This window comes from Carassius auratus, chromosome 3 (assembly GCF_003368295.1).
Source record: "Carassius auratus strain Wakin chromosome 3, ASM336829v1, whole genome shotgun sequence".
In the NCBI taxonomy this organism is placed as follows: domain Eukaryota; kingdom Metazoa; phylum Chordata; class Actinopteri; order Cypriniformes; family Cyprinidae; genus Carassius; species Carassius auratus.
The window spans coordinates 21,128,409-21,143,701 of record NC_039245.1 but is presented as its reverse complement, the minus strand read 5'-3'; the positions used below and the strand labels follow the sequence as shown (position 1 = coordinate 21,143,701).

The 15,293-nt window shown below is 37.0% G+C and overlaps 1 protein-coding gene and 1 pseudogene across 1 annotated transcript; one reads left to right on the top strand and one right to left on the bottom strand.

The window, feature by feature from the left end:
- The first annotated feature begins 818 nt into the window (after window positions 1-818).
- On the top strand, window positions 819-5,105 carry LOC113050510 (synaptogyrin-3-like; annotated as a pseudogene).
- Window positions 5,106-7,385: 2,280 nt separating this feature from the next.
- LOC113050503 (E3 ubiquitin-protein ligase ZNF598-like) lies at window positions 7,386-14,848 on the bottom strand. Its single transcript, XM_026213511.1, is given in 13 exon segments — window positions 7,386-8,203; window positions 8,353-8,497; window positions 8,858-9,014; window positions 9,086-9,906; window positions 10,661-10,745; window positions 10,838-11,013; window positions 11,089-11,197; window positions 11,293-11,510; window positions 12,614-12,825; window positions 12,907-13,036; window positions 13,753-13,865; window positions 14,533-14,778; window positions 14,780-14,848. Coding segments are annotated over 13 exon segments (2,841 nt in total). The 3' UTR covers window positions 7,386-7,843.
- Window positions 14,849-15,293: the final 445 nt, after the last annotated feature.

The window sequence follows — 15,293 nt, the reverse complement described above, 5'->3', positions numbered from 1 at the left end:
AAGATGTTTTTACCAGATAAAATAGTTATCTGTACATAATATTGCTCTTTTTCTCCAGTGAAAAAGTAATGCTGTTTGTGTTGTTTTAAATATTTTTAAGCTATCTCACGGTCCCCTTGGAAGTGTGCTGTGGTTTCCCAGTTGAAGAGCAATGGTTTAGATGTCTCAATAAATTATTCATATTCAAAAAGGGGTAATTGTTGATCATGTTTAACTGCATCAGGATAGGCTTCTTAAAACAACCAAAACACAATTCATTTGCATGCTTATTTGCCGTTAACAAATGTGGCAAGGATAGGCTGTAAGTATGTCTTCACACATTGCTTTCCTTATAATAAAAAAGTCATTTTTATTTATGCATTATTATTTGCTGTAAGACTATAAAATCGCAGCGGAGAATGATAATGCCAGAGTACATCACAGTCTTAGAATTGCACTCATTCATATGAAGCATGTTGTGATAATCAAAACAATGTTGTTCCAAACCTGAAGCACATTGGATGTTGTTTGGACACTAATATTCTTCAACATTTTATTTTGTGTCCTTATTGACTTTCATTATATGCACTTTAAAAATATCATCTTTTGTGTTCCACTGAAAAAAGAAAGTATATATTTTGGATTAACTATCATTTTGATGTGATATTGGTTTGGTTATGGAAGTATTGTCCTCAAATAGCACCCTTTCCTTGACTCAATATTCTGCATGCCTCCCTAAAATGTTCAATTTGTTTTTGAAGTTAAGCCTTGCTCCGTGAAGTTAGCAGTCTGCCAGCCGAGTGAGGTCGTGAGGTAGTCGGTAGATGGTGTTGATGTAATACACAGAAGCACAGAGAGATTGCGCACGCTTCTGACAGGCAGTGGGGCGTGTGTGTGTGTGTGTGTGTGTGCCTGCCTCGACCCACAGCCCAGAGCCTGAATAACAGTAGGAGGAAAATGGACGGAGTGGGTTCATTTGGTGCTGGGAGAGCAGGGGCTGCGTTCGACCCGATTGCCTTTATCCAACAGCCGCAGACCATCCTCAGAATATTATCATGGGTAAGACATTTATTTACCTACAAATCATGATATCAGCCTAGAAGAGACAAATGTGATCTGCGAGAAAAACCCAGGACGTAATCATAACATTTTCATCGCGCCTTTTTAATAATTAAATGAAGTCACTGGGGAAAATGACGCTCCATATAGATATCCGTGTATTTGTGAAATCAAAGATTACTTTTCGGTTATATTGAAAATATTGACGTGTTGATGTCATCAAGCAAATTTGCCTCTGATGACGAGAGGTTACCGTGATTCCTTCTAGAATAATAACATAAAAGCGTGTATAGCTATAAATACACGCGCTCATTCTGGAATCTTTTTGTTGTTTGGTTTATTATGGTGCGATGAACTCGTTTGTAATACCATTATGTGTTATGTATTATTATGTGTTATTTGGATGCATCGGTCTATCACTGGGCGTGACTTCAAAACAAGAAATAATATTGTAAATATAGGCTATTTATTTACCTATATTAAAGCAATAAAACGAGTCGACCTGATGCCATGGATGAACGTTTCTCTATTATGCAATTAGGTTTTTCAGTAAGAACATCATTATAGTGTGTCCCAAAGCATAGCGAACTGCCTCATTTCGAGCATCGCATGTGTTCTGTGTGTTGCTAAGAAATGCTGTATACTTAGGCAGCCCACTAGGTTTTGAGCCACAGCCACAGTCTGCTTCTATATGACCGGTGTCTCGATTCTGATTGGTTGACGCATTACTATAGGCGCTTGTACTGTTACTTCCTTTTGATTTTATTTGCGTCAGACAAACACATCACGTGGACCATTGTAGCTTTCTCTTTCAGCCGAAGGCTTTTCTTTCTTATAAAAACAGGCTTAAAAAATATAATAATAAAATACATAATAATAATCATAAATAATATTAAAGTTACATATTAGTACTGTAAAAGTATAGCCTTTAGTATTTGCACCCTTTTTTCTGAGTACAGGGCAATAGTTGGCCCTACAAGTGGAAAATGTTGATTTACAATAGTTATTGTCTATCAGGGTACATTATGCTTATTGAACAGTGGATTTTTTTTCTGTGTAAGTTTATGTTTCTATTTCATTTTGTAATTGTAATTTTGTAATATATACATATATATATTTAGATTAGTTTTTTTTATAACAATTTACACCTGAAAAATACAGACTCCCTTAAATTTTTCACTCTTTGTTATATTGCAGCCATTTGCTAAATTCATTCAAGTAATTTTTTTCCTCTCAATGTGCTAACAGTGCTACCATGAAGAAGAAATGCATTGAAACAAGTGTATCGTTTCCCTGCAGATCTTCTCAATGGTAGTGTTTGGATCCATAATAAACGAAGGCTACATCAACCATGGCAGTGAGAGGCTCTATTGTGTTTTCAACAAGAACAACAATGCCTGCAACTACGGAACCACCATTGGGCTCATAGCATTCCTAGCATGCATTTTCTTCATTATCCTTGACATGAAGTTCCAACAAATCAGCAGTATTAAAGACCGGAAGAAGGCAGTGATGCTGGACATTGGGTTTTCAGGTAAACAATACCAGCATGCTAAAACAGACAGAGACTCTCTCTGCGACTGCTATTTTTAAGCTGTGAATTGTTCAAGGGATGGGGCAATGATTCATGATCTCTACATAAGATGTTTTTGTATATTTAAGTGAACATGGGGGCAGTATAGTAAACTACACTGACATTATTACTCTAATATATTCTTGTTGTTGTATTGGGTGCATGACTACAGGTTTCTGGGCGTTTTTTGTGGTTTGTTTGTTTCTGCTTCTTGGCCAACCAATGGCAGCGCACCACCCCAGATGAGCTGCCCTTGAATCAGGGAGCGGATGCTGCCAGAGCTGCCATTACCTTCTCCTTCTTCTCCATCTTCACCTGGGTAAATAAGCAGAACTATCTCTAAACAGAAATGAAAAAACATTTTATTTTCATTTTATTAGAGTTACCGTCATTCTTTTTCAAATCGAGAGCTGAAATGGCAGGATACCCAGAGTACCGGTCCATTTCAGTGCATTATCTCATCGACATTAGCTTGTTCTACATACTGGTTTCAGCCCTCAGGGGACGTGGGAACATATAACAGAATTACTTCCTTTTCCCTTGCTGCCGTGAATGAGGATGAGAATAGTGTTTGGTGGCGTGTCTTGAGATGAATGAAACTGTGAAAAACCTAGACTGTTTCTTACAGCGAAATGCATATCTTGTCTTGATTCTTAGTTATTGTTACATCAGTGATTCAGGTTTAGAAATACAAACAAACACGCATGCACTACCATTAAGAATAATTTATTAATTTATAATAATATTGTTTGGAAATATGATACACTACCATTCAAAGGTTTGCGGTATGTACGATTTTTTTAACGTTTATTTGTATAAATTATATTGTGTATAATTTTACCTTTATTCAGCGAGGACACATTTGGTCAAATGCGAGAAACGAATAAAGAAATGTATAATATTACGAAATATTTCAATTTCAATGAAATGCTGTTCTTTTGAAGTTTCTATTCATGAAAGAATACGGTCATGTTGCGTTGTAAATAAATGCATGAAGATGAAGGTTAAGAAGATCTTTAATCCAACACACAGGGTAACACTGATGAAACAACGGAATGGAAAAACAAAAGTCCATGTTGCGTGTAATGAAGACATTGATCATAAGATATCTTTCTTGAGCAGCAAATCAGTATATTACAATGATTTCTGAAGTATCAAGTGACACAGTGACACAGTAATGATGCTAAAAATTCAGCTTTGCAACACAGGAATGAATTATATTTAAATGTATATTAAAACAGGTATTTAAAGTTGTCAGATTTAAGAGTAGTTCTTTTTAAAAAGAGTTTGATACTAATGCGTGACTGTCATTTGCTTCCTCTTTGTATTTCAGGTTGGTTTGACTGTAAGAGCAGTGCAGAAGTACATGCTCGGGACCGACATGAGCCTCTTCACCACAGAAGAACTGGATGGCAAACCGCCCGTCCAGCCCTACCCCACCGTCACAAGCACCGAGCCCAACGACACATACCAGAGCCCACCCTTCACCGAAAACCTGGACTCCAACCTACGCCAACCTCCAACCAACGCCCCAACCTACCAGGTGCCAATTTACTGAAACGGTGCCTTGCAAAAGTCACTGGTGTGTCAGAGTCAGTGTGGATGGCTGGCTCTGCTCTCCAAACTGACGTGGTGTGACAATGTTTATAGCTAGTACCGTTCTGTGAACTTCTGTACAAGATTATGTTGATTGTGATTTCACTTTCGTTCGGAAATATTAAATGTTTATTTATCAGCTGGAATGAAACCCTTTGAGGGTTGTTAGTGTCGTCTAAAAATGAAAAAGGTTATGTTGCATGTATTATATTTAGAGAGTTATGAAGTGCCATGCATCACAAACAATACCTTTATATATTCAGTTTCCATAATGCTGTTGGGTACTGTATATAAGTGCAATATCTGAAACATGGAATCACCAAAACGTTTGACACATTTAAATGTTCTCCAACTAAAAGCTAGGTGGTCTTCCTAAAAAAGGGTGGAGTTTCGCTGTAGATAAGGGTGTCTTATGCATCAAATGTGTGTAGAAAAGGAGTTTATTCAGTGTTTGATTTACTAAACGTGTTAAGACATAAAGCCAGATTTTACTTTGGAAGGATTTTTGTAGTTTACAGTGCATGAGTATTTCAGACTGTATCAAAATATAAAGATTAACTGAATCCCACTAAAACGATTTCAAACAAATATTTGTATTTATTTATTTATCAGAGCCACAATTAGTGGCCATTTTTTGTGGAATTTGGAGGAATACAGTCATAATCATTTGAAAAAAGTTAAACTGGCATTTAAAATACTTTATGCATTGATTTACAAACTTGGACAATGACACCAACTGGTATGTTTTCAACATTAGACACAAGAAGTAAATTCAAATACAATGCCATTCAAAAGTCAGATTTGAAAAGAAATTAATGCTTTTATTCATCAAGGATACATTCAATTGATCAAATTTGACAGTAAAGACATGTAAGGTTACAAAATATTTATATTTGAGAAATGTTCTTTTGAACTCTATATTCACCAGAAAACCCTGAAAAAATATTAACCAGCACAACTGTTTTCAACATTGATAACACGTTTCTTGAGCTGCAAAGCAGTATATATGAATGATTTCTGAAGGATCATGTGACACTGAAGACTGGGAGTAATGATGCTGAAAATTCAGCTTTGCATCACAGGAATAACAGTCTAGAGTATATTAAAATAAAGTTATTTCAAATTATTATATTATTTCACAATATTACTGTTTTTAGTGTATCTTTGATCAAATAAATGCAGCATTGAGCTGAAGAAACTTAAAAAAAAAAAATCTTACCAACCTCCAAATTTTGAACAGCATATGCCAGTGGTTTGCAAAATGATTTGTTTTGGACACCCTTCAGATATTCATCAGATGGCTGTTGTTCGAAAAAAAGCTGTTTGGTGACCATCATCAGTGCTTTGTCTGATATGTGGTAGATTTCGGTAATGTTTCGGTGTTCAGAGATAGGGCAGCATTCACAGATGATAGTGACTGTACTTCAATACGTGTAAATGGAGTATGTTTGTGAAAGTGGTCAGGGTCTTGTGTTTCCTGTACTTAACTCTGCACTCCTGTTAAAATGCTTCATGGACCAATATCATGGGAGAGTTTGGGAGTGATTCACTGAGGTATGTTTTGCTGGATCAAAATTTGCACCTCTACAAAATTATTAAAGATGAAGAAAAGATGTGAAATTAAAAGCCTTTAGTTTTTGCATTTGTACCCCACTGAAAGACGGTGCAAAATTTGCATCAGTAAAAATGCCTTGTCCATGACTCTTTTAAAATACATATAACATACTGTATCTGTAGGCAATATATCCCAACTTGTGATTGAAAGATGTACAAAAAAGATTTGTCGTTGTCAGTCAGAATTTCTTCAGCCTGCAGTTGTCAGACATTATGAAAATAAAGATGTTTTTCATGAGTGGATCACCTGAAATGTGCCTTTTTAATGACTCTCACACACCATTATGAGATCATTCTGTTCCGAAAGACACACCTTTTAACATTTTGAAATTTCTACATTTAAAGGAATAGTACACACAAAAACATTTGCTCTAAATTACTCACCAACCAAGATGTAGAGGAGTTTGTTTCTTCATGGGAACAGAAATTTAGCATTACATGACATGCTCAACAATGGAATCCTCTGCAGTGAATGGGTGCCGCCTGAAGGAGAGTCCAAACAGCTGATAAAAACATCACAATCATATACACAAGTAATTTACATGTCTCCAATTGTAAATTAACAACTTGTGATTCGAAAAGCTGTACATTTAAAGATATAGTTAAAATGCAAGTTGTCAATCTATAATACTGTATTTCTCTCATTCTTTCGGCGCCCATTCACTGCAGAGGATCCACTGGTGAGCAAATGATGTAATGCTAAATTTCTCCAGATCTGTTCCAATGAAGAAACTAACGGAGTTTAAGTACATTTTCAGCACATTTTCTCTTATTTCTGGGATATCTCAATGTTATTTAGTTACAAATTGTAAAAAAAATTAACACCTTAAGATCCAATCTAACTATCCAGAACACCACAGCTTATTTAAATCTCACCAGATCAACCTCATGTTCCTTAAACGTGTAATTTCTTTCTTCTTGTTGGCAGAAAGTCTCTTTCATTTTTACTGAATGGAAAAATGAAAGTGAATGATCACTTACATCTTCAGTCCCTAATGGCCTAATATCTCCTTTTATCTCCTGTTCCTGTAGCTCAGTGGTAGAGCATTGCGTTAACAGCACAAAAGGTTGTGGGTTTGATTTCCTCAGTCTGAATACACTGTAAGTCACTTTGGATAAAAGCGTCTGATAAATGAAAATGTAGTTAATAGATTCGAGTATGTTGCACAAAAGAAAGTGATGAAGTACAAAGACTGGAACTCAAATAATTTGATCTAAGGGTTTATAATGTTCGACCAGCATTTATTCTGCAGATATGTCCTGACACATTGCAAATAGTTGACTGAAGGGCAATGACACAAATACCAGTTCCTGAAAGATAAAATGAGAAAAGGTGGCCATATCTCTGTAGGAGTGTGAAGATATATTTAAGAGTCACAAGAACAACGGAATTTAACAAAAATCAAACCAAAATAATTTCTTGAATTATCCATCTATACTAATTTGGTATTTTAGATAAAACATTTTGTAATCTGATCCCATCTGCCAACCTGTCAAAATGTCCCTCGCACTGATTTAATTGTGTAAAGACAATCACGTGGGCCATAGAGTACAGAGCCGTGCATTTCGTTTTCCTCGCTTGATTTTTTAATTGCAAATGATTTACACAAACAAACATCCAAAAATGTTAATTTGTCAAAAATCAGTTAACAGATCACTGTAGCTTACTGTGAAATGCTATATATTAACCATTTTAATTTTCTGTTCTGTGGAGTTCATAAAAAGAAATGAAAACAATAGTTCAACTGAACGGCAGAAGTATTCTGAAATAAATAGGTTCTTTTTCAAAGGCAGCCAACCTTACAATTTAATAAAACAAATGACCATGCCAACAGCTCTGGAAAAACCTGATGAAAAGATGAACTGGTGGAGAAGCTTTCAAGTAGATTAAACCTGTTTCTCTTCAAACCAGTTTACATTGCAGCTCAGACAATCCCTCTTCCTTCAAGCGTCTTGCCATTATCCTGGTGAAGCACCAGGTCGTGTGTCACAAGAGAGCTGTGGATGTGCGTCTGCTGGCAGCTAGCTGATGATCTTGCTTATGGCCTGTAAAGAGGGGAAGTCATCATCGCCGATGTGCAGGGTTTTATGGGTGTTGAAGTCTTTCAGAGCCAGCACCTGCTTACAGGTGGGACACACTTGGCAGTCCAGCTCCAGGTGGTTGCTGGTGGTGCCTGTCTGCCAGGCTTTCTTTTTGTTTTTTTTGGGCTTGGAGTCTTGCTGCTGTTTCTCAAGAGCCTTGAAGTCTCCGTGGGCAGTGAGGAGCTCCTGTTGCTTGCGAGTGTCTGGGAGGAGAACCAGCAGCTCGTTGAAGACCCTGTTGAAATTCTCTCCCAACAGCTCTTGGCAGCTTTTGTAGTACCGGACAGCAGGTATTAAACCCTGCTCAAGAGAAAAGAGAGTTTATTAATATCCTATACAGGACAAATAGTAGAGATCAATGGAATATATTGTGCAGGAGTAATAGCATCTACCATATGATGACACTGGATAAAAAAAGATAACTGAAATGATCTTGGTTTGATTGGTACCTGTCTAAATTGGCCTGAATGGTTTTTGAACTCATTGAACTTGGTTTCATCATTTTGAAGGAAATTCTTAATAGACTGAATAAGGTCCATGTTTCTCTGCTGGAAATGTTCAGGTATGAGGTAGGATCCAACAGCAGGTGCCCCTCTGAAAGAAAACAATGCTTAATGAGAATTTTTTTTTTTTTTTTAAACAATTATCTTTTGTCAAACTGATTTTTTTTTAAATGCAATTTATTCCATTGATGTAAAGCAGAATTTTCAGCATCATTTCTCCATTCTTTAGTGTCACATGATCCTTCAGAAATCATTCTAACATACTGATTTGCTGCTCAAGAAACAATTCTTAATGTTAACTTGTATTATTATTATGGCATTTTATCAACATTCTCTCCAATACTGGCTCTGTAACATTAAGACTATTACATTTTTTTTTACTAAGATTTAATATCTTCAAAATATAACAGTGACTCAAACAGGGAACACACCCCACATCACATTCTCTAACCTATTAACAGCAGGCATTGATGGTTCCACCACGTTACTGTTGAGCGGGATGCCGGTGAATCCTGGGGGAGGCTTGCTGACACCAGGCCCAAGGCCAGGAGGAGGAGGAGGAGGCAGCGCACTCGGTGTGCTCTTCATTGGAAATGCACTTTTAAAGCCTGAAAACACAAGTAAGCACTTATGACCAATGTCATTTTGGGCACTGCTTTAAGAAAAGGAACCTGCTTACCAGGCGGAGGTTTTCTAGAGACAAGAGCAGGAAATTCCTCCTCCTTGGGTGGAGGAGGTTGGTCGGTTACTGGCTGCTTTAGAGGGGAAGGAATATTTTCAGGAAATGATGTACAGGACAGTGCTTCTGCTGGCTTCTCCGCAAGTCCATTTATAAAAGAGTTGGTTTTGTCTGGTGGCTTCATCTCAGGAACATTCTCTTTGTGAGCCATTTTGGACACAGACTCCGAAGTGTGAGAGGGAGAGCCCAGAGATGAAGTCGTGGCTTGCTTCTTTTTCTTATTGGTTTTGGGGTTGGGCTGAGATGAGCCACCTTTTACAGTCAACAAAGTGGAGATGTCAAGCATAGTCGGTACCGTGCGGATCTCCTGGGCCGTTTTACCAGTCTGGGGGTCCTCGTCATCCGATGAGGACGGACATTTGACTTTAGGTGGAGCTTTATGGGTTTCAGCAGATGTGAGCTTCTTTTTGCGGCGGGATGAGGAGGCAGTGAGAGGCTGAGGCACACTTCCACTGGGCGGCGGGTCACTGGCGGACAGTATGGATGAAGAGACAGTAGGGGTTGTTCTGGTGGGCAGAACCACAGGTTTATTGGAAACCACCACAGGTTTGCTTCCGGCTTGAGACCAGGCTGATGCTGAGTTTGATTGTGGCTTCAGTGGTTTGATCTTGGAGACCAGTGCAGGAAAGTCCTCCTCCTGGAAGGACGAATGTTTCTTGGGTTGATTTGTGTATGCAGGTGTCATTGGAGCGGAAACAACTGAGCTAGACAAGCTTGGGAAATCATCTTCCTTCAGGGAGACAGAGGTTTCTTTGATCTTGCTGCAATGACAGGAAGACATTGTAAAATACTAATCTGATTTAATTAAATCAATGTACAAAACCAGATTTTTAAGTGGTGCTTGCCCATGATGCTTGAATGTTTCTTGCTGTTGCATATAATTTTCCTGATTTGTTCTGCATTTCTTTGCATGTTGATTGCACCACACGACTTTGATTTGGCAGACATAATAAAAGATTGTCAAATTATCTAAGGATTCATTTTCAAGCATTCAGAAGCCCCTTTCTTTCGTTGAGATTTCGGGACAGCTTTATCAGTCTAGTTTTGCGTAAAAAAAAAAAAAACATTTGTATTTAGCTTTAACTTAATTTGATTAACTAACTTATTTTGTTTCAGTTAGTTGCCAAGGCAACATTTCTAATTTTCATTTAAGTTCTTCAAATATTAAAATTTTATTCCAGCTTTATTTAAATAAACAACTACTGACAGTTACATCAGCCTGGCATTTTTTACTTCATGCCCCACACTTTGATATCAATTTTAATACAGACATAATAATAAACGGAGCAATTCCAATAGGGTCCTCGCACTGCAGTGCTCGGGCCCTAATTATAAAATAAATAAAACAATTCACAGAAAGCGCTGCATTTACATCACTGAACAAATCTGAATAAACACATCTGGACAAAATAGATAAATCAAGAATGCAAGCACTAATAAATAAGAAATTACATTAGCATTCCTACATAGAAAAAAACAACACCACAAATCTTACTAAAAACAGGACAGACATACCTTTGAATAGGGGCTGGAGGTGCAGCTGCCCCTAAAACTGGGAAGTCCTGACCAGCCAAAGAGGCATTACTCTTCACTGATCGAGCTGAAATAGATTCAAACATGCAATTTCATCAACTTCCAAAATAAATAAATATATATATAAACATACAATATTTGACCATAATTCCACCATACCTAGCATTTCGTTCGTCTGCTTGGCAGTGCCTCTGTTGTTTCTCATGTCATCAGGCTCCATCTTTTCTTCTTTGCGTGGCTTCTGAATACTCCTCTCTTGCACATGGCTTCTCTCTTCCTGGTGGCCGGCCATCGAAGCTCGCAGAGCAGCAGCCATTGCACGGTCCTCTTCCTCTCTGTGGACAACAACTCTCTCAGTCTTCCATGAGCACTTTTATACATGTTAAAATGCAGTACTGATGAGGACCTACCGATTATATCTCCAGCTCCTGACATGCTGCTGCCCTCCAGGGGCTCGTCCTCTTCCTGGTCTTCCCTGTCTGTTGAAGCGATCCACTTCCTCATAGTCATCGCCACCAACTATCAGACAAAAGAAAGACATCCAAATGGGCCTGATGAAGGCATTCGGCTCCTAAATCATATGCAACTCACAGAAAGAGCAAATTCAGCTTTACCGTCATTTCTTCGTTGCTGTCTGTGTGCATAGTTGAACTGAATGTCGATTTGCCGATTCTGCCGTGCCTCGGCCCGGTTTTTGCTGTGGGCAGCAGCTTTGTGAGCCTTATAGTCAATCTCAGTGCGGAAAGCATGAGTGAACTGCTCTGTACTGCAGCGGCCCTCCTCGCAGAGGTAATGACTCTCTCTGAAGTGCTCACTGAGGTACTGGTAGTCACTATAAGACAAAAATAAAAGTATATTTTAAATTAAAGTACATTTAAATTAAGTAGTAATGATTTTGTAGCTCCGCTGACACTGGTAGTGCCCTGTGATTTCAATGCTGCAGAAAACATGGACAGAATTGCAGAATCCAGTCATAATGTATAACGCAGGAGCTGCTCCAAGAGTCACTATATGAGAGTTTCCCCAATTGATTTATTAAAAATAGTGTTATATTATATACACAAAGAAACCTAAATATCTTTGCAACAAACGGTCAAAAAAATAAAAAAATAGTTTGGTTTAACATGAATAAATTGTGACAAAAATGCTTTACTATTTTACAATAGAATGTACTTCCACTGAAAATGTAATGTTTAATCCCTTCATTTAATTTGTGTTAAACTTTTAATAAATTGGTGTTGAATTGTATACCCTAGTGAAAAAAAAAATATACAAAAATGTATCTGAAATACATTTAGGTTTTGCTAAGTATACAACAAATACATTTACATATTTACGTGCTTAATAAAAATACCCTGCAAAATGTACATTTGATATACTAAACTGGTATATTAAAGTCTGCTAAATTACTATTTATAACTAATTGTGTGCTTAATGCACTTTAATTGTGCAAAAGAAGTGCCAAGGTCTAATTAAAGATATACTGAAGTATTTTTGAACTATTGTAAATATACTTCAGGTAATCTTTAAATATCTTGATTTTTATAGAGATCATACAACCTTATTAATAGCAATTTTAAAACATTTTAGGCAAAATATTAAGAAATGTGGAGATGTCAATAAATATGTTAATTGATGTGAAGCATAGTTCAAATCCATTAACATAAAGCAAAAGTATTTTAATTAAATTATGGCATACATGCACTAATTTTCAATTCCATGCTTAATTATTTTGGGTCTACACCACCCATTCCAATCTGATTGAAGTGTTATTCGAAACAAGCTCAAATGGATGGATCGAGGTGTTTACATGAAAGGATTTTAGTCAGATTGAACCATCAACTAGGTGTATGCAATCATAGCCACAGTGAGTTGCATCTGGAAATAAACAAACGTTAATAAGTAAAAAAACGTGAACCAGAAGAGGTCTATTACCTGTAATACTCCTGAGCTCCATCTGCATCACAGAAATGGCAGAAGAAATGATCTCGCCGCAGGTGCTTCAACAACTCATCGTTGTCCAGGTATCGATCGTCGCAGAATTTACAAAGCGGATGTCCACGATGTGAAGTATCATCCGGGTCCCCTTGTGTTCGATGACGAGCCAGCTCTTTCCGATTGTACCACTTCCTCTCGTATGAGAATATCTGTACACAGAGCAAACTATTCATTGTAGGAATAAGGAGTGTGCAAACAAAATAATAATTTATTAAAACGCAACACTCTACCTTCAGGTGCTTTGCACATAACTTGCAGCAGAAGAGTTCATGTTGTTTTCGCATATGTTGCTCTAATTCTTCAAATCTGGAGAACACTTTTGGCTCCGTGCATTGAGGACATTCATGTGACAAAATCTTCCTGCATTTATTTGTAAAAGATAAAAAGAGATTGTAAAGCAATAAACTTCAAAATATTGTTTATTTTAAGATGAAAAATAGGGCTGGGAAACCATGTAAAATTAAGAAGTATTGTGAGGATTTTAATCCACTCTCTTTTTTTGGCAAGTAAACTGAAAGATAATGTCAGAGTTGTTCATTTCAACTCAGGTCACACCAACTTCAAAAATGTCAAAACATTGGTTATTTTTTATAGATTCAAGTATTGTCACAACATAAACGTAGGTAAAACATTACAGCTTATTATTGTGAATTGTTACATTATGCAGAACATATTGTATTCTTAGAGTAGTTTTAAAATATATATTTTTCCTTTTGATTCTTCAGAAAAAATGCCGGACTCCATCCAGCCTTGATTATTTTCAAAATAATTAATCTTGTCATTTTATTCATAGTACATTACACCTTTTCAATCTACAATGAATGTTTAGTTAGCACACATATACATACATATATATACATATGCATATAGATATATACATATAGATACATATATACATATACACACACATACATATATACACACACACATATACATATACATACATATATATATATATATATATATATATATATATATATATATATATATATATATATATATATATATACATACACATATACATATATATACACACACACACACACACACATCCCGGTTGAAAAAAAAGTTCCTACCTGAACTGTGCATATATGTTTCCATCCGCAAAATATATGTCATACTTCTTCTCACACTGATACTGATGAATGTGCAGAGCAGCAAAGGGCTCGGGTTTCTTTATGAAGACCACCTGTAAAATTACATCAATGTTTTTAATAACTGAAGACATTTTTCTTTTAAAAGAATGGAAGACTTCCTTACGGAGCATGAACGACGTTGTCAATGAAGCAAAAAGTTCTAAAAGCCAAATGTGTTCAATTTCCAGACTTGCTGATTAAATGTAACTCTTCACACAGGCAGATCAGAGAGGACTTTCAGAGAAACACACGTCCAGTAGATTCTCACACGAGCTATCTGAAGCTGATTACATTCTGCTGAGCCTCCCGAAAACCATGTCTGTCTAATTATTAAAACACACACTTTTTGAACTTTGTTCCTGGTACATCCTCGCCTGTCGTATGCTAACACCGTGGAGGAACTGGTTGAAACGTCAGGCAATAATTCACCAGTTCTACGCTAAACCAGCTCACTTACAGACTAAAGTCTCCAAGTTTGACTACAATCAAAAGTCGTCGAGAAAGGGAACAGCTAGCTCAAGTTAACTTCTGAAAGACGACACACCTCAGTTAAACTTTCTCGTGACATCTCGTCTACACTGCTAGCGACGCGACGGTCACGGCCGCTCCCGTTCCTAGTGCACCGGGAGCGGTGTAGCGTTAGTGCTGTTCACGGTGTGTCTAAACGGTGTGTGAAGCAGCCGAGGCCTGCGCTCGCTGCTGGAGGAGAGGCGGCGGTACCTTGTCGAGCTGCTCCCGGCAGACGGCGCAGTACTTCTGCTCGCACAGCACCCGCATCTTGGTGGAGCAGCGGTAACACACCGGGTGATCGCACTTCCCCACGGCGAACAGCTCGATGTCCTGGCAGCACAGCACACACGTGCTCTCCGCGTCTTTCTTCGGGGTTTGTTCCATACTGATAAAAGGCACTGAGTGTGTGGGTTCCCGTTTTATCGGTATAATCCGTTTGGATTTGCAGGGCTCGTGTAACGACAGTACGGGGAGTGAGGCCGGGTGAAGCGCGCTCCTGTGTGCGTAATCGTTCGGTGCAATGCATTATGGGGAACAATAGCCGTAGACAGGAAGAGCTTTTATTATGAAGCACCGGACTTTTATACCGCATACCTTGCGTGAAAGAAAATGCTAACAACATGATAATTATATTAATATGATTTATTATTATTATTATTATTATTATTATTATTATTATTATTATTATTATAAAGATGAGGAAATATGTAATTATATAGATATTAAAATAATATAGTTATATCAATACGATTTAATTAGACGATATATATATATATATATATATATATATATATAAAACAATATTATTCTTTATTAATATAGTTGTAATAATAATAGCAATAACAATAATGTTAATTCTATTAATATTAAAATATAATAATTACGTCAATATTGTTTAATTAAATTGATAAACAAAAATAATTTATTAAACTGTGATTTATTATACATATTACCAATAACACAATCGTATA